The 26,950-nt window shown below is 41.2% G+C and overlaps 1 protein-coding gene across 1 annotated transcript; it reads left to right on the forward strand.

Moving 5' to 3' along the window:
• Window positions 1–26,725, forward strand: syndig1l (synapse differentiation inducing 1-like; the record flags this gene model as incomplete). Its single annotated transcript, XM_083934438.1, has 3 exons — window positions 1–522; window positions 19,289–19,426; window positions 26,567–26,725. The coding sequence occupies exons 1-3, from the start codon at window positions 16–18 to the stop codon at window positions 26,723–26,725; spliced, it is 804 nt and encodes a 267-aa protein (XP_083790564.1). The 5' UTR covers window positions 1–15.
• Window positions 26,726–26,950: the final 225 nt, after the last annotated feature.

Here is a 26,950-nt window from a genome sequence, read left to right on the forward strand (position 1 = left end):
TTGAGCCCTGCTGCTATGGAGAATCTCAGTGAGCTCCAGAACCCATTGTTGGACAAAAACAGTAAGCACATGGTCAACGGTTATGGGGGTGACTTCCCTAATAACCAGTACCAGGAAAACATTATTAATTACTTTGCTGGAAGTGTAGGTGGAGGAGAGGGAGGAGGATCAGGAGGAAAGGTGACTAATGTAGTGAGCGGAGGTAGTTACAATACCAACGGGAAGATGAAATCTCAGCAGCTTTTGGACGCCACCTCGCTTCATCTGGCGGTAGAGGCATTCTACAGGCCCAACTTCATCCTGTATAAGGAGGACAGTGGGAGCATCAAGGCTAAGGAATACAAAAGCGAGTGTTGTGAGACCACATTCACAGAGAAGAAGGCGAAGGAGGCATCCAACACAGTGGGGGCAGACACGCCTGGCACTGAGGATCCCCAAGCCAAGCTGCTGGAAGACGGCGAACACATCAAGATCCAAACCGTCTCCTACGAGGTTGAGGAAGAGGAGTATGTGGAGTATGAGGTAAGAGAATGGATGCACAGGTGGAAAGAAATTAGGAAAGCTTGCATTTTATCAGAATTTATTTTTTTTGCTGTGAATAGCCAGTTTTTGTGATATTCAGTGAAATTTAATCATTATAATTTAAAAGTCCATGTAGTTTTATGCTTAGGAAATCCAGACACACATCTATTCAGATGTCAAGTGGCTGCACCAATGCATGCGTTTCAAAATACCACTGCCCGCGGTTGGATTGGATCGCACTACAACCCACTACAACCAATCATCCGCAGCCATCTTTGTTGTTCTTTGCTTCCTGTCACGACTTCTAGGGCCTATCACTATCGTCATCGGCCGCCTATAACAGATAGTACGATCTGATGAGTGAGTCAGGACTTTCTGACATAGTTAATGAGCTCCAACACTGCGTGCCCATAGGCAGCTGCAGAGCAAATGGAAATTGGCTAGCGGTGGATTTCTAGGGTAAGTGTAGAACATCAAGGATGCTAATACTCTCCAAAGTGATCCATACATATGAATGTTTTCTGGTTCAGTAAGAGACTTTATTGCACTTATTTAGGTATTTCTCTGAGTTTCAGAGATTTGTTTGATCTTAGTGTTTGGATTGGCTAGGATACCTGTAGCGTGTTTGTGCTAAATGAGAGAAAGAGCAAGCATGCTTGTATCCCTGTGGTATTTGTACACTTGTATCATCACATGGCTGGGCTCGACGCCTGGATCAGACTGACATTTTGCTAACCACAAATCCCATTTGATTCACTGACCTTGGCCTCAATTCCCAACTCTAGTCAAATTCACTGTTAGATAATAATAAATCACCCATGCCTGGCTCACCCAGGGGTATTAGGTGCTACAGTACTACAGCATTATCAACGGTGTTTTCACTCTGAACGGGTACGGCCAATAACACAAAGCTCTCTAAAGGATTTAGGGGATTGAAGAGGCGGAATAGGGTGTTGAATTCGACCAGTGACCTGGCTGCAAATCTAATGGACTGACTGACATACACTCATGAGTCTGCTGGAATTAACTTGGGCTGCTGTGATAAACATGTAGCTGCTGAAATGCAACGTGACATGTTTACATAGAGCTTGGGGGCTGTGCAGATATAGAGACAAACACATGCTGCCTCGCTAACTTCACTAAGAGAAAGAGATAGGAAAAACATTGATGTGCAGATGCAAAAGCGAACTTAAATAAGTTATACAATATTAAATAAATACATTTTCTGATGTGATTAAGTACTTTCTGTTGTACTTTTTCACTAATAAATGTGGAAAGGTGGATGCACACAAAAGAGAAAAGACAGTGTTTAATGATTATGCGCTGTGGAACGTCTAGACAATTTTTTTACCGCACTACATTAGCAGCGTGCAGAGAGTGAATGATCTTTGAAAGCCATATCGACATCATGACAGCACTTTCACTTCAGTTCCAAAGTGTACATATGTAGAATATGTCAGACATGAACAGAATTTAGATATTTGTATCTAACTCCACACAGTGTATGTTGTGTTTCTGTGGACAGAGTCTCAACCTTCTCTGTGTAAAAGAAATATAAATAACATTAGTTATGTTCATAGGCAGTGTGAAAAGGCAGGCAGCTCTGCAGATGGGCCGCAGACAGTTGCAGTAGTTTAAGTGAGACAGCCCCTACGCACTGCTCATGCATGCGATCTGGCCCGGCTGTTAAAAACTGCTCCTCGTAGCTTTTCAAAAGGTTTAGTAAACGCATTTACACATTTTGAACACCATATTTCTACATGTTTTCTTTTGACAAAGCATGTGAAAAAAGAACCATCAGTCCACTCTGACAATGTGAGATGCAGGAAAATACTCAGTGGGACTTTTTACAGTATGTAGCCTCCCAGCATTAGACCATTGACTACACAAAGAACAGGATGTCTCCGCCATCCTGCCAGCAGTCCTGCCACAATGCCACAATGACATGCACAGATTAGTGGGTGTTCTAGATTTTCAGCACCTAAAGGAGCTTGAAATACTGGGGAAAAAGTGGGCTGGGGCTGCCTCCACATGGTTCTCATATTTAGTTCCTCAATATGTAAAATACTATAAATAATAAATGTTATTTCATGGCCACATGTACTAACATGCATGTGCAGCTGTACCGGCTTTAAAAAAAAGGAAAAATCGGATTACAACACACACAGAAGGAGAATGACTTCATTCTTCATTCTGCTCAGGATGCCATTAGTTAGTTTGAATGCATTCAGAAACAGTATCAACATTTCATATCATGGCTGTAGTGACCAAAACGATCCGGGTTATCAGTATAATTGTGGTATGGTTGAAAAGTGCTGAAAATGCTCAAAAACTACTGATTCGCACATTGAATAAATATATATTGAAATACAAATACAATTACAGCACTATGCACTTTTTGTGTGCATAAAAATTCAAATAATTCCATAGCCAATGGCATAATAGAAACACCAGACACCAGGCGGTTCACCTGCAGTTTACTGCGTCTGTTCCTCTGAACAGAAACTCAGTCCTGCTGTGTGTTTAGCTGCATTAGCTGTTACCTCTAGTAGCACAAATATCAAGGAGTCGTCATATTGTACCCGAGAATACTTATGTCATCATCTTGACAGGTGTTTATATTGTCGCTACAGTGTAGAAAACCGTGCTGCATTATTAAATTAAGACTGTAGAAGGCTGAAAGAGTGCTGTCTCTGCCTTCCACCATTTATTTGTTGATGCAAAGCAGACAGCTTTACATTCATTGTAGGGCTGTTTTTAGTACAAATGAAATACAATATGTCCAATATAGACAATGTTATGTGAGGCACATTTGGAGCACTTCCACAGCTTAGATGGGTATGATATAGCCTCGCGAGATCAGGATGGTCTCGCGAGGCTATATCATATCATATATCATATATATCATATCATATCATATCATATATCATATATATATCATATCAATTGGTTGATTTGGCCTGTCTATCACCAACCTAGGCGGTGATAGACGGATGATTTATCTAATCAGCAACCAGTATTTTCGCCTCTTCCCAAAAGATCTCCAACCGAGAGTTCCCAGATGGATATGCTGAGCAAATGCAAACTATGCAAATAAATCCATCTGCTGGAGTCAGGTTAGGCATGATATACTTCTACCATCAAATCAGATTTAGAACTGCAATTTAAATACCTTTTTCTTTGATAAAAAAGAAATGTACCTCTGCAAATACAGATATACATTGGAAACTATTTTATTACTATAGTTTAAATCGGTTTGCTCTTAAATTCTGGCTCTCAACTGTAACAACGAAGCATTTTGAATTTGCTGCTGCTGTGGCTGCCCTTTTCTCCACAGCAGCAGTAATCCATGGCTCGTGTTGTATTTAGACCCGTCTGAAGAAACAAAGTTGAAATCATTTAAACTGGTGGCCTGTCTGTAGCATCATTACATTACCCAGGAAAGTCTTATGTTTATATAAGGATGTTGTTTAAAGGTAAAATTGAAATGGGAATACATAATGAGGAAAAACAACAACCTCTCCCACTTCACAAATCATCTCTGATGGAGGGATTGTAATAGTAGGGTGGTTAGAAACTATTAGTGTCCACATGGACTTTTTCTGCAAGGTGAGCAGTTGTTGTTGCTCAAGTTATGTCCATTTTGATTTAATTCAGTTTACATCATCTAATTAAATGCAAAGTATGTGGGTGTTGATTTTTACGCTTGAGTATGTTTGTTTTTCTAACTAAGTTTAACTGTTTTTTTCCACAACACATACCGTATACATCCACCAATTTGATTTGGATGTGCAGTGTTTCAGATAAAGAGAGCAGTCGTTATGTCTCTTCACTTGAAAACTCTGAAGCACAACTGAACTGAAATAGAATCCAATCTCGTTCTCTATTTATGAGAGATGTACAAAGAAGAAGAATGGTTTAGGTAGAGGCTTCTTCTGATGAGGGGAGGATTGGGAGTGTGATGACAAAGAGATGGAAAATGATGCTTTTATATCCAGGCAATTTTCTGGTATAATCTTAACTGTTCAGTTCTACAGCGGTTTTGTGTGTCGATGGATGGAGGGATTTTAGGAAACCTTCTCTTCGAGGAAAAGATGGTTGTTGCACAGCATGATTTCTCATGTTTTTATTTGGATGACATTGAGGCAGTTTGGTGCAAGGTTATAAGGTAATGTAACTCAAGAGCAATGAGAGGGCAGCTGTTTTGCGTCTGTTCTAGGTATGATGTGGTAAAAGAACATCTTTAAAGGTGTTACTGAACATGACAGTGCTCATACTTTAATGTTGCGTTGACACCAAACGCAAATGTTGTGAATACAATCGCTTCAGGTGCTTACATCACGTTGCTTGCTCACATTTGTCACATTTTTGATCATCATCATCGCTTCATTCACGTCTTTCGCATGTTGCAGCCGAGGCAGCTAGCTAGCTAAAGCTAACCCCCAGCTCAGCCTACTCTGCTGTCAGGGAAGTATGTCAATCTGCTGATGTCGCCTGAAAAGTTCAATATTTTTAACTTTATTTGCGTCGCATCAGATGTGCCAAACGCACCAGTCGCTCTAGACGCTTTATTCGCACTGCGTCTTGTCGTGCCAGAAGCTCCATTTGCGCCACCTCCACCGGAATCACGTGTCATTGCACCATTTACATTGATTTTCAATCAATAAATGAGTTGTTGCTCAATTTGCGTCTATCGCATTCGGTGTGAGCCCATAAGAGTCCTATATTGTAAAAAGTGAAATATCATGTCTTTTTTATTATCAAACACTCAATCCACAAAGAAATGCACACAGGCAGCATTTGGAAACTGCATTTAAAAGAGCCTGGAGACCCAGAAAGGCTGACCAATCAGGAGGGGGTCTTAAAGAGACAGGTGCTAAAACAGAGTGATTCAGACAGAGGATGAATACAGGTATACTCAGACAGACAGTTTGAGAAAAAAATGTGTTTTTTGAACATTATAGCACATAAACATGTTATATTAGAAACCCAAAATACAAGTATGAATCGGAAAATTTGCAAAGTATAGGACTTTTACGCATTGCATGTGCACTTCTAACCTGTGTAACTATAGCTTAAGTATGAACTGCCAGACAAAAATGATGTGGTTTACAGGCAGTTGTGAGACAGGAGATTAGGATATATATGTAGCATCTTCTGAATAAACTGTGTGAAATTTCTCACTGAATGACAGTTAACTGTATCACTTTTTGGTGTGACCCGGCCCATAGGGACATCTTTCAAGGATTGAACCGCTGCTTTTCAAAATCCCCCACGTCAACTATGTCTTTCAAGTTTTTAAATCCCTCTCTATCCTCTGTGTGTGTCTTGATACGCAGCGCCTCCTTTGTGAGTCATATTGATTGTAGAGAAAAAAATCAGTAAGGTGTGGTGGCTTTTTCCTGATTCAGCTCAAAAGCGTTCAGCAGGAAATGAGTTTTTGTCCTCAAAATTGTGTTTTTCTCGTTACTTCTCTTCTTGTTGTACGACGTCCAATCTATAATCATCATAATCCTGCGATGTGGAGTGATACAGCCATTACCAATAAGTATTACCTGTTTTTTGAAAAGTTTTCTTCAACATTTTCTTATTAGAAGAGACAAACGTAGTGGCAAGGCCAGAGCGCTCATTTAACTTCTGTTTTGCTTTCTTTCCGATTAGCAAAGTTTTCTAATTGCAAACCAAAACACATGCCTCAAAGGTTGATATATCTGAAAATCAAATATGCCAATACATTAGAAGAATCTGCTATATTGGAAGAATCACAGTGATCAGAGTTATTGTCAGCAGACAAACAATTAACAGATGCATTTTAAGAGGTACGGGCTGTTATGGAGGAATGTTCACCAGGTGCTGCACACAATATGGGAAACAGTGTAAAATAATTAGCTTTAAATCCTTTTATAGAAGGTCATTAACTGCAGGCAGTACAAGATGTGCTCATTTTGCTTTCCCTTTAACTCGTAGATATTAAAAGCGTGCTGTTCACCAAAAAATAAAGGGGGGAAGCTACCGAAGTGGGATGAAGCATTTTGTTTTTAAATGGATTTATTAAATGCAGCACAAATTCTCCAATTATCAAAGTACATGAGTGAATTACAGACAGCCTCCGAGGATCAGTAAAGTAGAGGAGAAATTTCATCAAGGAGATTTAAATTTCACTTTACTTTGTTTTCATGTCCCTGTCAAACCTGAAATGCATTATAAGAAACTACTGGAAGCTTTTAATGGTCTCACCTGAGACATTTGCAATCCTCCTATGATTTGAACCTCTCATTCTCACTTTACAGTTCAGCGACAGCCGCTGCAGAGGACAGACCTTTTATTCAAGCACCAAAAACATCCAATTATCAGGTCTCGGAAAGATTTAATGAAAGTGTTTCTACAAATTGTATTCTCTTTGCCAGGAACCTTTTCATGCCTTACATCTCCAAATCTAAATTTTTCTTTATTACTTTTAAATCGTAAGAGACTTCTGTTTGTATATCCTCAAGCAAAACCACTTTCTCTTCATCGTTTTTCATTCATTTGCATTTATTCTTTTTGAGTGGTATATTGGAAAACTACAGTGCTGTTTTTAAGCAGAGCATCTGATTAATCAGGCTGTCAGAATTTTTCGTACATATAACAATGATTTATGTCGTCTGTATTCAACTTATTGAAAGCAGGGGACATAATATAAGGTGGCAGGTTGGGATAGTGAATGGGTCCCAAAACACAGGACTTTCACCCGGGTGAGCAGGGTTTGCTTCCTGTTGCCATTCATGTCTGGGATGGACTAAGTCAAGCCACACCTGTTCTTAGAATCCTAACCAAGCCTTTTTAATGCCTACCTGTCACCCTTTGTAGGTTAAAACCGGTCATGTAACGGTAGATCTAAACCTAAATGTCTAAGATATCATTCAAATTTTTGTGCAGAATTTCCCCTCAATATCATACAAACCTGTAAGCACCAGGGATGGATTAGTGAAAGGCCTAACGGGCACATCCAGGGGCTCATGGGCTCACAGGCCCCGACTCACAAAATGCTGCTTAAAAAAAACCCCAAAACAATCACAAGCAGACATGAAATGACCAGCAACATTCTTTAAACGATTAGAAATAGCCCAAAATTAGTAAAAGGGGCACAAAATGGCTTCAAAGAAATGAAAAATGACTAAAAGGTAGATGCAAAACATCAACAAAAAAGATGCAAAATGACTAAAACTAGATGCAAAATGACAACAAGGAGATGCAAAACGACAAAAAATAGACTACAAACATGTTAAATCACTAAAAAGTGATGCAAAAAAAACACAGAGAGATGCAAAATGGCTTAGAGCCTCTCTGAGTTTGGGTGTCTTTTTTCCTATGTAGAGGGGCCTGTTGACCTCTTACAAGTCTGTGCCCATTGTCTCATAATCTGCCCATGTTGAGCACCATCCCTGCTGAAGTGTCCCTAAGCAAAACGATGGACCCCTCGCAGCTATGAGGTCGCAGTCGTGCACTCTGTCCTCCACGTAGAAGATTAAAAGCAAGAGAATTTTTCCGTTGAGTCAAAGTGCCGGACGACTGGGCGTCTCTGCCTTCCTATCTTAGTCTCATTGCTAACCGGCAGATGAGATCATGTTTGCTCTCAGCAAGGTATAAAAAGCTTCTGTGTTTTGGCTTTCCATCCATACTCCAACACATATTATGCCATACTGTATTCCTGCCGGCATTGTGAGATGCAGTGACACAGTCCTGGCTGAGGGGAGACAGCATACTGTTGCTCCTTGCTAAACTAAGCTGGGAGGGTTGTCACTGTGGGTCTGCAAGTTGTGTAAGGTAGAACCTCTATATTGGACACACATATGGCAAAGTTAGCATCTAACACCAGAGTACAGTTCCAGCAAAAATAAGGGGGTTGAATATGACAGGCCAAGGTGTAGGCATCAGTTTAGGTGTCTGGGTTTGCAGATCACATTTTTTCCCCCAATATCATGATAACTCCTTATCAAGTCATAAGTTTAGATGATTTGGCAACATCGGTTACTGGTTTTTAATGGGGAAGAACTTCCTGACAACATGTTTTAGAGTTCCATCCCGTCGAGCATCTGTAGTCCCTTGGCAGGTCAAAACAATAACAAATAGTATAGAGTAAAAAAAAAAACATACTGTGGAAAAAGTTATACAAAATAGAATCAGAATCAGAAATATTTGAATGAAAAAATTGAACACACAAGACACACAATACAAAGCTACGCACAAAAGCATATCACAAATGCATGCTCGTCAAAATAAAAGCCAGTCATGAATGATTTCAATGAGAGAAATTCAAGTCAGTGAGTACAGAGCTGGGCAGCTTTGAACAGCCTATTTCAGGTGGGTTTGAAAGCGATGATAGAGCTGCAGCTCCTCACATCACCAGGCAGCGTGTCCAACTGATCTGTGGCTTTTACAGAGAAAGCCGATTGGCCAAATGCAGTGTGGTGAAATGGTATGACACAGCCTCGATATTCTTGAGGATCTAATAGAATTTCCGGAGCAAATATACACAAAGTCGTGCAGTGGAGGAGGGGTTAAACCCTTTATAATGTTATGAATCAGATTTGAAAACAATCCACTTTTTCTTATTTCCTCAGAACCCTGCAGTGATGGAAATGCGATGGCTTTTTGTTTGGAGTTTGTTTGCATACAGACTCAATAGGTCTTGCGGTTGTATCACCAGCCTGTCCCCTGCAGGTAATGCAATAAGAAATATGGTAGAGGATCATAGCGTGCATAAACATCTCGGCTGCGTCAGAGAGAATCTAAAATTTGATGAGTTGGACTTTACGGTTTTCACCATACTAGGACAATGCACCCGCAGGTGACTTGATCCAGGATATCTTTGATCTCGCAGTCTGGTCCATTAAAAATAGCAGAATGTATTTTCACCTGCATAAGAAATTGGCACTTGAGCTGGGGACGAGACTCGCCATTTCTATTTGTCAGCCATCTGCTACACTGTCTCCAGTGCATGAAATTTGCATTTATCAGTCCATTTCATATTTGCATAATAATTGGAAATGCGGTAGTCCCGCTCCTGTGTAACATTTCAATGAAAGATGGCCTCTACTCAGCTTTTCTGATTTCATCCTTTTTTTTCAGCACGGGCATTAGAGTGCTAAAATCATGGGCGTGGGTGTGAAATCAATACGGTAGTTAGATCTGTTTTGAAATAAATATTTTTCTAACTGCCCTCTGTAGCATTTGAAGTCCGACCCGGTTTGATTAGAGGGGTTATCCGTTCTCACTAAATCTGAGGGGACATGAGCGCTTACAACTTCATTAAATCTCAAACGCAGTCATGCTGCAGTTGAGTGAGCAAATACGGTTCCTCTCCTGTAGGGTCGACCACCCAATATGAGTCAGTGTCATGTATTATATAGTGAAACTGATCTCTTGGATCATTTCAATTCAGCAGCTGTCAACTAGTAGACGTTCAATCGTTTAAAGGAGCAGCCTTGATGGGAATTACAGACAGAATTCCATATTGGTTTCTTCATTTTCATTTCCGTTTGGTGAAGGATAAGGGGCACAAGTTAAATGCAACGTTTTTAACACTTATCTCTGCCTGTGACTGCCTTTTCACATAGCTTATGGATGTGACTAGTCAAATCTTATTGTCAACTCAACCAGTAAAAAAAAAAAGAGTTTGAGAAAGAGGTTCAAACTTTTGTCTCCTTTCTCGAAATTATTGCGATTGATAATGATGATAATAGTTACTCATAAAAGTTAAGAAATAATCGTTGAAGATAAGACTCCTGAAGATGGAGCATTTGAATATAGAAGGCCTTAATCTTTAGATGCATTGGTTTTTGTACTCTTAATATGCTGTGGGCATAGGGCAGAGAGAAATGAGGAATGCTCGGGCTGGATATAATGCTATTTGAATTGCCATTATATGAGCTCGGCCCTTGAGGGTAGATCTCACCGAACTCTATGAGTTTTTAAACCACATTTAAGATTCGATCCATAATATAGGAGCAGAAGACCGTTTAAGGTCCAAGTTTGTGCAAATTCAGAAAGTGGTAACTTAGAATTGGTTGTTGTCAATATTTCAAACATGTTGCCAATAGCAACCTGTTAACTGTTACTGACGAGCACTTGGTGTAATCTATTGTAATCTAGTGGGAAGGCGGGTTGAAAAACAGACCATTAAAGAGAGTGGCGAGGCGGGATATTCTTTAAATACGGGATAATGGTGCCCATTTTCAGACAGTCGCTCCTGGAAGACATTCATAGTGTTGCACTTGGTCGTTCACATGGAAAGTGACAGGAATAGTTAAAGAGAGACGTTCAAGCCTGGCTACTTTCTTCTCTTTATTTGCATCAGTAATATTTTTGCAGTATATGAACATAAGTTTGAAATGTGAAGATAATACGAGACACGTGTTTATAACAGTTAACTAGATCATGAGAAATGAAAGATTATCAACATTCTTTGTTTTGAACAAAGTTTCTGAAGAAGAAAAGTAAAAGTAAGTACAGCATTGTCTCCCGACCAAACTTCCCTGGTGCTTACTTAATCCTCGCCTGAATGGCAGCTCAGAATATTAAAAAGTAAATAATGAGAGAGATGCTTCTGTAATTCATTGAGTTTTGACTAATATCTGCCCTTCGGGGGATGATTACGTTACAAATTTCAGCACTTTTTTGGGGAGACAGTCTGTTGGATTTAGATGGATTTAGATGCTTTATTCAAAAAGAAACTAAAGAGACACGAGGCTCTCTTGTTTGTTGCAATGTACGTATACGATGCTGGCATTCACAATACCTTGCTTTTCAGCCTAACATGCACTCTGTTACTCTCCATTACTCTGGCAGGTCACCTTCTCATTGGGTGTGAATATGTAACACAGCCTTGTCACATTGAATGACTCTATACACACGCTTATCGATTCCTCTCTGAATTATAGATGCTATAGCTGCTTTACTGTAATGTTGCAATCTCAGTCAAAGTGGCACTTATCTCAACATGTAGGGAGGTGTTGGTTCTGATTTTTTTGTTGTGAGGGAGGATCGAGTGCATGAGTACAGTCCTAAAGGTAATATTTATATTTATGTGTTCAGTCCAGTCACATCTTCAGCTTTTTGGTCCAGTGTTAGGGAATTTCTTGATTTGTGTAATGCAGGCAAAGTATATGCTCCTGTTTGTTGAAATACTATTGCTGTGTATGCGTTCACATGCATATGCTTGCTTTTTTTAGTTGTTATGTTTCTACCTGATCTCTGAGTGGACCTATGGATTATGAAAGTTTACCCCTTCTTTTTTTCCATGCATTTTTTAAAAAGCTATTTTCAAATTTTTGAGGGCATTTTATGCTTTTATAAGAGAGCCTGTGAATGTTCTCATTCGTCCAGGTCATCGTTATCCTAAAGCAATTTCAGTCAAAAACAACTGGACTGGTTGTTTGTCTAGGAAGACGTTTCACCTCTCATCCAAGAGGCTTCATCAGTTCATGTACGCAACTGACCAGGCTGGGACTGGTCCAACTAACTGGTGTGGAGATCCAGGTATTTAAGCTCTCACAAGGCCGATGATGTCACTGAAACCCTTTGTGCTCCAAATGCCCACGCCCGTCGTTAGAGTGACAGTTTACAAGAGACACGCAGTAAAGGTGATCAGAAATGAGGGTAGAGCTGGGGAGTGACTGAGTTACAACCCAGTTGTGGGCCATGGTTTTCCCCGAACAACTGTTTTTCTAGTAAACATGGAACAAACATGAGGTATTCTGGTTTCATAGGAAGAAAATATCGTTATTCTTATCGGATTAAATCCTTGATTTGTTCACAACAGTTTTGCTTTTGCATTTCAACCTGTTCACGAGAGCACGATATGTGATTACCAAGCATGATGTGTTTGTTCCCCTGTCGTAGCCTCATTACACCATCCGAAATTGCACACCTGTCAACAAGAGGCCACGAGGCAATAGAGAGAGCAAAATAACAAAACAAATATTTTGTTCATTATTTCACCGCAGGTAGTAAATCGCCCCCCTGGTGACTGTAATGCATGTTTGAGAGGACTGCGTCATGACGAGGCTCTTATCATGGTGATCACACACTCTGTGACTTAGTGTCCCTCTGAGGTTCCTGAGAGTGGTGGGCATCATAGGGCTGCTGGGCCCTGGCACTGTGTAAATCACAACAGTTTCTCTCTCACGCACGCACGCACGCACGCACGCACGCACGCACGCACGCACGCACGCACGCACGCACGCACGCACGCACGCACGCACGCACGCACGCACGCACGCACGCACGCACGCACGCACGCACGCACACACACACACACACACACACACACACACACACACACACACACACACACACACACACACACACACACACACACACACACACACACACACACACACACACACACACACACACACACACACACACACACACACACACACACACACACACACACACACACACACACACACACACACACACACACACACACACACGCTTGATAAATTACACACCCTTAAGACAACACCCAAGTCACATCTGAGGGCGTGGGCTCCTACCCAGGAATAACTTAACTTGACCATCTGGAAACATGGTGTATGTCGCTGCATTAGGGTGCAAATAGTGCGACTGAATATCGTCTTGGCTAGAACTGCCTCGCAACACACAACAGAGGCCTGATGACATGCAGATGACTGTTGTGCAAAGCGAACACAAACCGTTTTTTGTCCAAATATAATTAAATGAGATGGGACTATTAAGAGAGCACAGATCCTGATAACTTGTACCTGTTCCCTTTTCAAACGTGTTTTCTCATGCACATAGAACAGTTACTTTCATGAGATGACATCAAAGATCATTTCTGTCATTTCCTCGCTCTCTATCAGGATTATAAATACGCTGAAAACGTTGTCGTGTTCCATATTGCATCTTTAATGGAATTCGCTCATTAACTTTGCTTATGCATTCAGCCAAGTAATTGAATTCCCTTTGGTTGTGAAGTAGCTCCTTTCTGCATCCAGACCTCTCTTTATATTTCCACCTTTGTGTAGCTACACAGGAAAGCAGTCCGTTTATGTAACCTCAACTGCTGGTTTTTGCTTCATAAAATGGTTGAAAAGGCAATATTAATCATTTCTGTGGGTGCTTTAATTAGATTCAGTGTGCTCAGTAATATGTGTTTATGGGCTATAGTTTCCTTTTTCCTCTTATGCATTCAGACATGCCTGTAGTAGGGAAGAGTACTCTACGGGGGAATTGTTGGGTCTATGTAAATCATAAATAAGTCATAGAGTGTGGTCTATACCTCATTTGTAAAGTGTCCTGAGATGACTTTTGTTATGATTTGGCACTGTAAATAAAATTGAATTGAATTGAAGCGAATTGGGAGTTTGTATGTTCTCCCCGTGTCTGCGTGGGTTTTCTCCGGGTTCTCCGGCTTCCTCCCACAGTCCAAAGACGTGCAGGTGTTAGGTTAATTGATGACTCTAGAATTGGTAGGTGTGAGTGTGAATGGTTGTCTGTCTCTGTACGTCTCTGTGTCCTGTGATAGACTGGCGTCCTGTCCAGGGTGGACCCCGCCTCACGCCCGATGTCAGCTGGGATCGGCTCCAGCCCTCCGCGACCCCGACAGGGACAAGCGGTTGAAGATGGATGGATGGATGGATGAATCGAATTGAATTGACATCTTTTTAAAACAGAAAAATGTCAAATGACTGGTTATCTTATCAATATGGGCCATGAGAAGCAGCCTATTATTGGTTTTTGGTTTTACTAGCTTTGTTTTGTTCATTTTATAATATCTTGAATAAACTCATGTACTGCAGCCACCGCCCTTTTGCACTCACAACACGTGGACTGTGCACAGTATGTGCCTGTATTTATCTGTTTATTTTCCTGGCGTGAGTAAGTCGGGGACAGGGATCATCTCTGTCGCGCTTGTTTGAATTTCTAAACATGTTTGCACATCGCAAATAAAAAGGAAATCAAATATATGTGACAACTTGCGCGACACTTTGTACACAGTGGAGAGGTTCGGTTCAAAGATGCATTAAAATTCATGTTCACCCTCATGGCATCTTCATATGATTACCTGCCACCCACACGGCGTTATGGTATAAGACATTCACTTGACAGCAGGACAAAAGAATGAAGGTAAAAAGATAAATCTCCCGGGAGAATGAAGCAGGGGGGTAAAGAAAGGTGGACAGGGGGCACATTTCCTGCATGTTGTTGAGGCAATTTGGCAATAGATAAATTACACGAGCCGCCCTCCTGGTGATGCTGTCATGGCAGAGTGGTGAAACCATCTATTAGTTCTTCATTACCTGTCAGCCTGTTGCCACATGTTGACAGGATTTACGCCCCACAAGACATATCTGAGCACAGCTAGCAGCACCGGCATGCATAGTCATTAGGACTTTCTGGTATAGGGGAGAGGTTGAAGGAATGTCAATGTGCACACACGCATGCCCATTAAAAGTCAGATGGGGGGATTTGTAAACAAAATTCTGTTTACTTTAAATCAAATACAGCTTCACAGTTAATCCAAAGCCTGTCAGTCTGGCCTGTAACTTCTGGTTTGTACAGCTTCTCGGGATTTGAATTCACGGACGACGTAGAGAATAAATAAAAAGGTAATGGTGGGATCATACTCTCGTAATTGCTCCGTGAGAGCTCCGCAGAGGGATTGGTGGCCTATTTTTGTGGATCTCCCGCAACCATTTGAAAGTTTCATGATTAATGAACCTTCCCGTACATCCAGACAGGCCTGCATGTATACCTCCCTGTACAGAAGGCTACATGCAGCCCTGTCTGCAGACCTCATTGTTCGTTTGCTTGACTGACTTCCTCTGCTTCTTTAACTTCTCTCTCCATCTTCCCTGGTATAGCCTCAGCATAGCGAATGGCAGGCATCCCTGGATGATGTATGTTTTCATTCTCCAAACAGCCAGAAGCCTGTGCAGATATTGTCAGTAAGCTCTGAGGCACAGGGCAGAGCAGGGCTGGCTCTGCCGAGATTGCGCTATAGCACTTGCTTAAGGCCATGGAGGCAGAATGACATTATGCAGAATGTAGGCTGCACTCTGCTCATGTGTTCTGACCTTTTTTGCTTCCTCGTTGCCTTATTGAGCGATTAAAAATATAATGATAATCTCAGCAGTGGCATTGCCCGATTCTGCAGGGACAGATTCGCTTTCTCAGTCACTTCTGGAGTTTAATGTACTTGTTTTGTTCTCGAGGAAGTACATTTTTAAATTCAAACACTGTGTGTGTGTGTGTGTGTGTGTGTGTGTGTGTGTGTGTGTGTGTGTGTGTGTGTGTGTGTGTGTGTGTGTGTGTGTGTGTGTGAGTGTGTGTGTGTGCTTTGCCCACACATTTTAACCCACCCATTAATCCCCACCATCAATCAGGCAACATGACTTTAAGGGCCACATGTTATTAAAACTAAGTGAAACTGTTTCACCCCTTAAAGCAAAGTAATTCCCACCACTCTCACCCAGTTACAGTAATTTCACTTTTAATACAAACCAAACAACTGAACTGCACCCGTGCTTATTGAATTAAAACACTCACTGTGCACAACAGGATTGCATGTTTTTGAAAGAGTAGTCTGTAGGGCCCTTGCTCATTCAATTATTTAACGCAGAATATGTACCTTTGTAGGACTGCAACCCATCGTTTATTCGTAATGTTGATTAAATGGTTGATTATTTTCCTGATTAATCTATTTATTTTTGATCTCTAAAATGTCATAACATGGTGAAAAGATGGTGATCAGTGTTTCCTAAAGCCCAGAATGACGTCCACAAATATCTTGTTTTGTCCAAATCTCAAAGATATGCAGTTTACTATCATGGAGGAGAGAAACCAAAAAACGTTCAAATTTATTAAGCTGCAATAAAAGAATTTTGACTTTTTCAAAAAAAATAAAATTAAATACTTCATAACCCTTAGATACAAAATATTGACAGCCGTGTCTGTGGTATTCCCATTACAGTAGCTGTCTCCAGGACCACAGTTTGCCATAACGCTCCCTTGCTGTCACAGCTGGAAGCAAATCCTTTGATTAAGATTTTACAGCATGAAGTTAACCCAGAGAAGCCTGAAAATTCAGGCGTAAAAGGCAGTCATGAGCCCTAGTCGAGACAGGACTACAATGTTTTTTATAACACCAGCACCACTGGCCCCAGAATGGCCGGGGAGAGTAGCTTCTGTATCTATCTTTGCAAGATATGAATCTGCGGTCGAGAGGGAAACACTGTAATCTTAGTGTCTGAAATGAAAATCATACACCACAACCACAAAACCACATGCAGGGATTAGGAGTTATAAACCCATTGAAAATACTTACAAAAATAAGGATTACAAAATCGACAGGATGTCAGATCGCGCAATCAAATATGAAGGAAAAGCATTTCCTTCGTCAGATTGCAATCTTAAATGTGATGATTGGACTTTGGATGACATCCCCGTGTTTTTGCCTGATTGACCCCATCTCTGACCGAAAATTTCGGCTTCATATTGAGCTAGATTTCTGTGACACAACAGTACATTGTTAGCCTTGATTTCTTTCATTTATTTCTCATGTTCCGCCCTCATGCTGGATCATCCTTCAAACAGGATGATGTGTGAAGGATGCAGCTTAATGGCTCATATAGAAACCGTGGCCTCAATTTCTTTTCATTGCAGACACCGTGGAGAACAAATCTCTATTCTTAGTCTCAGCTTTTTTTGGGGGGTAAATACATTTTATGTGTATGTTAAAAGTTGTTTGGCCAAATGTGGTAAAAAATAAACAAAATCAACTTTTGTTTTATTACACACTTATCTTCTGCCGTGGATCAGACCTCAGAAGCCCCTAAAACGTACGCAGATGTATGAGTGTCTCCTCTCTTTTGCTTAAGGCCTTTCGGTTTCTTGTGAGAGATGTTGCGTGGAGCGTGAAATAGTTTCATAAAGCTTTAGGGAGGAGGTGTGTGTTTGATTCATAACTATTCCACATTTGAAATGAAGTGTACTTTCAACCGTATCTTTTTTTTTAATGCCATCTGTTGTTCCGATGCCACAGTGTAAGAATCTGCATACCTCAAAACTAATGAGAAACTAATGGGCCATCACAAAAAGTCCATGAATACGAGCTGTGACATTACGTGGAAGGAAATGATCCGCCATTCAGGGACTCGTCGATGTTTTCTTTCCCATTACACAAATGGCATTTTTTTTCCCTTTTTTTCAATAAATGCAGATTATTTTTTCTCTCCTCCCAGTTGACTTAAACCTCTGCCTGTACACAGATGAAGGAACGCTTTTTCTTCCATCCGTTACAATGAAATCTGCCTCTTTCCACTCGTCTGTCTGCACTTCACCGATGATCAAACCGTTCCAAAACTTCCAGGAAACGCATGCAATGTCCAGGGATTTTGATTGGCCCAAAGGGGTGCTGGAAATATTTGCGGGGACATGACATGTTCAAAATAGAGGGAAGAATAAAACTATCAAACTACAGTATATCTCTTGTCTGAAGTTGCAATCCATTCTTAATTGTTTTCTGTGAATGGAAGGTGCCTATTAACTTGCTTGCCAAGATCTATAAAAAGATTGTGTGTGTGTGTGTGTGTATGTGTGTGTGTGTGTGTGTGTGTGTGTGTGTGTGTGTGTGTGTGTGTGTGTGTGTTAAATACGAAGCTTTAGCTAGTAGACAGTTAGCTTAGCACAAAGACTGGAAGCAGGGTGAAACAGCCAGCCTGGCTCTGTTCAACAGATAATAAAAATCAGCCTTCCAGCACCTTTAATGCTCACTAATTAACACATATCTAGATCATTTCATCCATCTAAAGACAGGAGTGTTAAAATGACACGTTGTTTTTTTTTACATGGGATTATGTGCTACTATTTCTAGGCAGTGAGGTTGACACTCCAGCACATAACCACCGTGTGAAACCACAACTTGTCATTTTCGCAGTTTATTTATGTAACACCTTTCACAGACACTACTCACAAAGTGCTTCAAAGTCAAGCTGATAAAATCAAGTAAAATCAAATACGTAAATAGCTGTTGGATGTTGCCTTAAATTTACCATATAGACACGAGTGAGTTATCGATCTTCTCATCTACTGCAAGAAAGCAAATAAGCCTGTTCCCCAAAATATCCAACTACCTGTTTAACATAGCTGTGTTGGATTTAACTGGACCTGTCTGCTTGTTTACTGCTACATCACAACTCGTGAATTTGTATGTGTACATGGTTGTACCTCTATCAAAACTGAAGACCAAGGGTGACCATGCCTTCTCTGTGGCTGCTCCCAAACTCTGGAAAAGCTTGCCATTACATTGTGACATGCAGGATCCATGGAGAGGTTTAAGTGTGAAAAACATATTTTTTATCGTTGGCCTTCGGATTCACAGGGACTTCTAACCCTGCCTAGTTTTTGTTTAAAATGTCTATGTGCATTTTTAACAGAATACTGCACTGTTGTTTATAACTATATACTGTAGCCGTGCAAGTATGCGTATGTGTATGTATACGCATATGTTTGTATATGTGCAGGTGCTACATGCAATGGTGTGTGGGTATGTGTGATGATATGTATATTTACCTGTTTCTTGTACATGCTTTCTTTTTCTGGTTGTCTCTGCTCTATGAAGCACTTTGGATGACTGTTACAGGTCTTTTTAACTGTGCTATATATATATATATATATATATACGTAAATAAAAGTGAACCTGAACATGGCACAAAACAAGTGTGTGTTTTGACCTGAGTCGCTGTTCTCTGTACAGACGGACTGCTCCAGCGACAGCGAGAGCGAGGACAACTTCATAGTCGTCCCTCCACGAGACCACCTGGGCCTGGCAATCTTCTCCATGCTCTGCTGTTTCTGGCCCCTGGGGATCGCGGCATTTTACTTCTCACAGGGGGTGAGGTCACACATACACACATATGAACACATGCATGCAATGGGAAATACTCCAAGGTTGCAGTCCGTCACCCGTGTTGCTGAACGGTATAGCATCTGTTTTTTTGGAGGTCTAACATAAAACAAGTGCGTCCTCCCACACACACACACACACACACTCTCAGAAATGCAAGCACACAAACACGTTATGTGAATGGCCGGTTTTATGTATGACTCATCACAAAAGATGAAGACCTATCACAAATAAAAAAGGACTGACAGCTGACTTTCTTTCTGCCGACGCAAGACCACATTTTACTGGGCAACCAATCAATACCTCAAGGCCAATCTGTAATGGCTGCTTGATGCTCTGTAAACTGGCTGAGAGCCGGAAGAGTAGGAAAAGTATATGAATCACTTTCAAGGCTCTATCTGCAAACCATCCCAAAAAAAGGAAAAAGGAGGGGATCAAACGACTAAGATGAGAGACGGCCTTTGAACTAGATGCATTTTCAAGAGGGTAAGAAGAGCCCAATCACAGGTGTGCCCACGGATTAAAGGTTAAATTGCCTTATTTGAGCTGCAGTTCGGAAAGCTGTCTTTCTGGCTTTCATGCGCAAATATACCAATTTTTTAATCTTAACTTTTGAGTAATTTAAACCAAATCTAAATCTTAAATCTACAGTGTTATATGGGTTATAGATAAAATAATATTGCCTTGCCAGAGATATTTACTTTAATGGAAAGGTAAAGCCACATTATTATGAACTTAAGTAATAAGTTTATCCAAAGAGAACAGGCGCATGGGATTGTGCGATCTGTCACACTATGCCGAGGCAACATTGTTCGTTTTGAAGCTCAGCCACTGACATCTGCAAACTTACAGATAATTGTCGTCAAATGGATTCCAACCGCACTTCCTCTCTCTTTCCAACTCAGTGGGAAACAACTCCAATGATGGTGAGTCAGTGAAACAAAGAGCAAAAGGAACACTACTCTCGGCACTAATCAATTCTGCCTCCTACCATCAACATTAAAAGCCTTGCAGCGTATGTTTAAAACCACATGTAAACATGCACACGCATGCACACACTCACACACACACGCTAGAGACAGCCAAGAGACCGCCAAGTTTATCATTAACCGGTTTAGCCTATGACTATAAATTCGTATCAAAAGCTTGAGCATTTAGCCGACTTATCTGCGGGGGCGAGGAGTCCGAGGCAGATGAAGGCAGTCAGTGAATTATCTTGTCAGGAACTAATTTGATTCTTCCTGGGTAATTATGGGGAAGTGATGGCTGTGCTTACGGATGGATGGCCTTTCTGCCAATCTCCCTCCTTTAGAAGGTGCTGTCCAGAAGAGCTGTCAGGAAAAGATATGGTGGGAGTCTGGGATCGCTTCATTTTATAGCTCAATAACCCACTTCACCGGTCTTCATTTCATTCAATCGTTTAGGGAGCCCCCCCCCCCCCACCTCCCTAACTAAATTTATTAATTCTGTCGGACTTAGTACAAGGATATTGTAAGTTTTCAGCAGAACAAAGCCTGGACTTTGATTACCTGTGTGAACATCTGCATTATCTGTACTAAGATAAGAGAGTAGGAGTCAGAGTGCAATATCTATTTTTTTTTTTTTTTTTTTAAGTAGTATGTAAGGTCTGTGAGAAAGATTTTTTTGGGGAGTAAAAAACTGCCTAAAAACACAGAATTAAAAGGGATAGTTTGAAGTGGGGTTGTATGAAACATTCATAGTCAGTGTATTACCTACAGTAGATGGCGATCGGCAGCAGGAGGGGGGAATATTAACACGGGCTAAGCAATGGACTGCTGTGGTGGCAGCAGCTAAATGTATTTTAACCACCTAAAAAAGCTAGATCATTTTAAGTGTACATTATATTTAGACTATTTTCACCACTTAACCGTGCCGTCAGACTGCCCTGTTTAAGTTTATGCAGGGAGAACTGAAGCCGTTACTATGCTCTTATCAAAGCCACCAGACTCAAAACAGACAAAAACATTTAATTCAGTCATTTTACCTTGCAGAACATAGAAGATGCTGGTCTACCACTGCTTCAATTGGTTAGTTTTTCTGACTTTGGCAAAGTGCCTCATACAACCCCTTATATGCACCGTTTGGCTGCCTAAACTAGCCTAAAACCTTTTTTCTCAACTTTGTAGTTACTGCTCTTGGCCGTCGTAGGGCAATGCAAGCAGACGCATTATGGGATTAGACAAGGGCAGCATAATGAGCTGAGACGAAATTTTTTTAATTGATAACACTTCAGCTTCGTCACTTACTGCGAGGACATTTACAAACAAATAGCTTAGCGACTGTAATGGAGTCTGTGGACTGCAGATCAATAATGTTTTGTCCCTATGGAAGGTCAGACCTGGTCAAACAAAGAGCTGCTGCATGGCTTCCCAAAGAGAGGAGTTTTGAGTGAGGGCGTCATCGAACACACAGAAAGAGACATTCATTCATAGGCCGCTTATAATATGCTCATATCCTGCTTGGCAAAGACTACATGATTAATTCTGTGTGACATCTTGATGGTAAATAGCACTTTACCATTTCAGGATTCAGCGTTAACCGCCCACACATACAACTGATAATGACTAAAATACATAGAATAACTTGAGAAAATGAGTTTGGAGCATTTGATTGGGAAGCAGAATTGAGTTTCAATTATTGCCACTAATAGGGTGAGAGCTTTTGTTTGGAGATGTTCATGAATGTTTCCCTCAGCTCTGAGACATCTGTGCTGGAGAGTGCAGCGTCGAGGAGCTGCAGTGATTCCTTTCACGATTATGCAAATAAGAGTCCCCTGAAGTTATCTGACAGCATACAAGTCATCATAATGGAGGAAAATGAATGAGCTAATTATTGCAAAACAGTTTATGTATCTGCATGCGTGACTGTGTGTGGGAGGTTGAGAGACAGACAGAGATAAAGAGAGAGAGAGAGAGAGAGAGGATGGAGAGAGAGAGAGATAGAGAGAGAGAGAGAGAGAGAGAGAGAGAGAGAGAGAGAGAGAGAGAGAGAGAGAGAGAGAGAGAGAGAGAGAGAGAGAGAGAGAGAGAGAGAGAGAGAGAGAGCTTTGTGTGTTGTTTATTTGGAAGAAAAACCTGTTAAGGGGGCTGAATTGACTTCCGAGAATGCATCGCAATATGAGTCTCCGCGCAGCAAACTCTGAGATGTTATCTTTTTTTTCTGTGTCACCACATTTCAATCACTTTGTCAAGGTTGTGGAGCCTTAATGCTTCTAACCGTTTTCCTCTCAGCGGGTTTCAAGGCAAATTCCTCGCAACATATACGGTTCAGTATACAAAACGAATGCTGGTAGATAAGAGAGCACGCACACCTTTTCACTCATCTGATTTGCCCACATTATAGCATTATCATATTCAGCCTTTCAGAACCATGTCCCCCGGGAACATGCTCTGATTGAGTTATATGCGTCAGGTGGAGGAACAGATTGATATGTCGGTAACAGAGTTTAATAAATGCTTTCAGTGGAGAAATGAAACAACAAGCATGTGCCCTTCAACTCTGTTTCCTGCCAGTGATGCAGACAATTGATCTATACACAGTCACATCCTTCCTGTTAATACAAAGTCAACTTGAATCAGGCATCCATAACAGCACAGCTCAACATGGGTCGGAATCGAATCCGGGCCACTGCAGCGATTACGCAGCCTTTGAATATGAGGTGCACGCACGTGTTTGACCATTTTAGCTAGGCGGCACCACCTCACTGCCTTGTTGTCTACAGAAAATGGAGGATTACAAATCTGATTTTCAATAAATGTCCAAAAAAAAGTCTCCCTATACTAAATAGGGATGGGCAACTAATCAACGTTCATTTTCAATTACATTTCTGACTTCCAATATTATATTATTATAATAAGATAATCAAGATAAAATGTTTATTCTGCTGCTCATTTCGTTTTGCAGTGACGCTCTTGTTTTGTCCTGAGTTGTCTGAGCTGTCGTCTCAGAGGCGCAAGAGATCCATTCCCCTATTCCGTCTCCATACCTCTCACACAGATGGCGACAGCCCCTCAATGAAAAGGCTTTGTGAAAGGCTCTCTCAAGTGTGTGTCACATTTACCTCAGGCTCTCCTTTCAGTTAGCCATGCAGAGCACACCGAAAAAATAAAGCAGCCACAGGTTCATGCAGCTGGCTCCTCTCAATGAGGGAAAGAAGTGGCTCGATTCCAAAGTTCTCCCAGATATCTGAGCTTCTTATTGAGGGGCAAGGGTTAGGCATCCTGCAAAGACACCTCATCTGAGGCACTTCTATCCACAGTCCAAGGTCATAGCAAGGCTTTGTGAAGAGCCTGGCTTTGGTGTTTATGTGTTTTTTTTCACTACCACTGCCAGGTATAAAAAAATCAACACCGCAGATGCCGCGCCTAACAACTGTCTCTATCCCTCTTAACCTCGGTTGGAGGTCTGATGCCAGCTTCACTACATTCACACACATTAGGTAAATTATCCTCAGAATGAATCAAATAGAATAATGATGCCTCTTCACTCACATGGTACATTTCTGTGTAACCAATGTATTGTGCTAAAGGTACAAGATATTATGCGTGTGCATTTACAGGCATAAATCTCATCAACTAGAAAAAAAATGAAGCAGATTAATGTTGGCATTTTGTAGTATCATAGAGGAGAAAAGCCAATACGAAGTCCAGTCAAGGCCACTGTAACTGTTCCACTCTGTATGTCATTTCTGTAGCACATCTGACCCCAGGTGTATGCATAAAAGAAACCAATCAAAACAAAACAGGCATCCCTTTTACCTAGATTTCCCTCCTGGTAAACAAATTAATTCAAATAGCAAATTAGCTGGAGGATACCTAGCACAAGCAGAGAGCGTAAACACACCAACAATGGGCAGGATTTACAAGAGAAACCACTGTTCATTGTTGTAGTTTCAAGCAAAGTATTCATATCTGTTATCTAGATAATACTGAATGATACAAGAAACCCAAAACCTCTTAAGCATCAGTTACATAGCTGATAATTCCTATGCAGCCAATTAATAAGCATTGGCTCAGTAGGATCATTTACTTTGTCTCACTCATTAACAGGGACTCCCAGTGATGCTTTATTTAATGGTCTTAATATAGTATTAGGTATTAAGAATAGACTGTTTTGCACCTTTAAGGGTTTGATGTAACAAATTGTATAATCCATGTCCGCTCTGCCCCATCCCTGCCCATGTTCAAAAAGCACCTCAAAACATTTCTTTCACCAAGTCCTTTGACCCCCCCCCCAATTGTTAAGCGACCTTGGGTACCATGCAAGGAGCTATATAAGTCCAAGTTATTATTATTATTATTATTATTGTCATTAAAGGGACATATTCTGCTCATTTTGAGGTATTCTGTATTTTGGGTTTCTACTAGAACTTATTTTTTTTCTCATACCCTTGAAATATACCTGTATCCCCTCTCTGGTCTACAATGCTTCCAAGCCCCCCTCCCAAAAAAGCCCATTCTTCTCTGATTGGTCAGCATTTCCTGGTCTTCTGCATCTGCGCCCTCGGTGTCTCTGCACCATCATTGCAGCCATGGAAGGACTGTTACGGCATCGACTGTTACGGCACTTTCTACTGTAGCTATTTATAGTATAGTTGTGTCATCACAACCGTCCTGACAGTTCGTTTAAATGTGTTAGGCGCGTTTCCGTTAAATGGGTTAAATGTGGCTGCTGGGAAATGTGCAGGACACACCCTCTCAAAAGTCTTCTCACTCGCCATGTTTCATTTACAAAAAAGGCCCCAGAGGGATTTACGAGACTCCGGAGGTGTCTTATAACTCTGAATGGGTTTCGATTATCGGATGATTAGTGAGACTAGGGCTCTACATTGTTTCTAAAAGTGAGAAATACAGAATAGTCGCAGTTTGATTTAAGGTGGCCCATATGATTCACAACTCCAACTTATGTACAAGTAACATGAAAGAAAACACTCCACCTTAATAATTCCAGGCACTGTAAAAGTGTGTGTTGACAGACATGCTTGCAGCGGTGCAGACTAGAGGACGTATACAGCAGATCTCTATGCCGGTCAAACAGCCGCTCAAGCGACTCACGTGCAAATTAGGGGAGTTTCCACAAGGGAGACCTGCCTCATTCCAGTATTTGACCCTAATGGTAATGCACCTAGTGTTTCTGAATATGGGCGGGGATGCATTTCCCTGTGGATTGAGCACTTTGAAAAGTTCATAGAATTTGTGTTGCAGCTTGACCCACTTAATAAGGACAAGACCTGGAAATCTCACTTCTTGTAACATGGGACTTTTACAGCCATTGTAACCAAAGTGTTTATTAGCAATGGATCAAAAGACATATTATGTTAAAGGGGACACTTAAAGAGACAAACTCGGAGAGGGTCATCACCCGACTCTGCACTGAAAAGATTTCAGTTGCTCTGCGCTACAGTGAGTCAGAGTAAAACCACTGTTATTTAAGCAGAATAGTTAACACAACAACACACAAGGGATCTGTGTGCCTATGGATGTGCCTATAGTGGGTGGTTAAATTGGCCTATAACCTTAAATACATGGTAACTGGGTCATGCTGCTGGGGGTTGCTGTATAGGAAAATAAGTGTATAAACCATCATGCAACAAAGGACACACAGAACCTGTGCTTTCATGACCTGTTTCGATAGGCTGCTTCTGTTAGCGTAATATGTGGATAAAGTTATTTCATAATGTTATCCTAACAATAGCATCACTGTCAAAATATACTCTTCATATTTTCGTCTTAACAGATGTTGTTTTACAGCTCAAACACTGCTTCTCTGTCAATATTTTTTTCCTTGGAGAAATTATGATAAATCTGTTTTTCTCACATATCATTTATCATTCTGTGCTAGAAGCCGATACGACTGTAACCTCCAGTCTTTGACATTTTCACACTAATTGCCGTTGTTTAGTCCCGCTATGCGTGATGAGCTCTCCTGGGTTACGCCAAGCAGCGCGGTCAATTGGTATATCCTCCGACTGCGTTTTTTTCTACTCACCGCAACCGAAATGATAAACAGCTTCTTCAATTATGGTTCTTTTGAAAAATGGGTCGCCCTTTCTTTCTCCAATCTATATCTGACTTTCTTCTTCTCTTGCATTTTTTTTTTCATTTCCAGACCACCAAGGCAGTGAACAAAGGTGACTTCCCACTAGCCAACATCGCCTCCAGACGTGCTTTGTTCCTCGCTGCCCTTTCCATCACTATAGGCACCGGTGTGTATGTGGGGGTGGTGGTAGCTCTCATTGCCTACCTTTCTAAACCAGGACACATATAGCAGCTGCAACTTCCCTCCAACACACCCCGGGGAGCCCAAGAAGAGAACAACCCCCTCATGGGAACAGCATTGCTCCTGCAGACTTCGAGGAAAAGTTTTTTGGGGTCTACAGTCTCTCCCTCTGCCTTCCTTTCTTTCCAGCTTTCTCTCCCTACAGGCCCTCTGTCAGCCAAGATTAGCCACAGTGACTGGAGAGAGGTCAAGCTGGAGGGTGAGAAGAGGGGG

Source organism: Echiichthys vipera (assembly GCF_963691815.1).
Source record: "Echiichthys vipera genome assembly, chromosome: 19".
Taxonomy (NCBI): Eukaryota; Metazoa; Chordata; class Actinopteri; order Perciformes; family Trachinidae; genus Echiichthys; species Echiichthys vipera.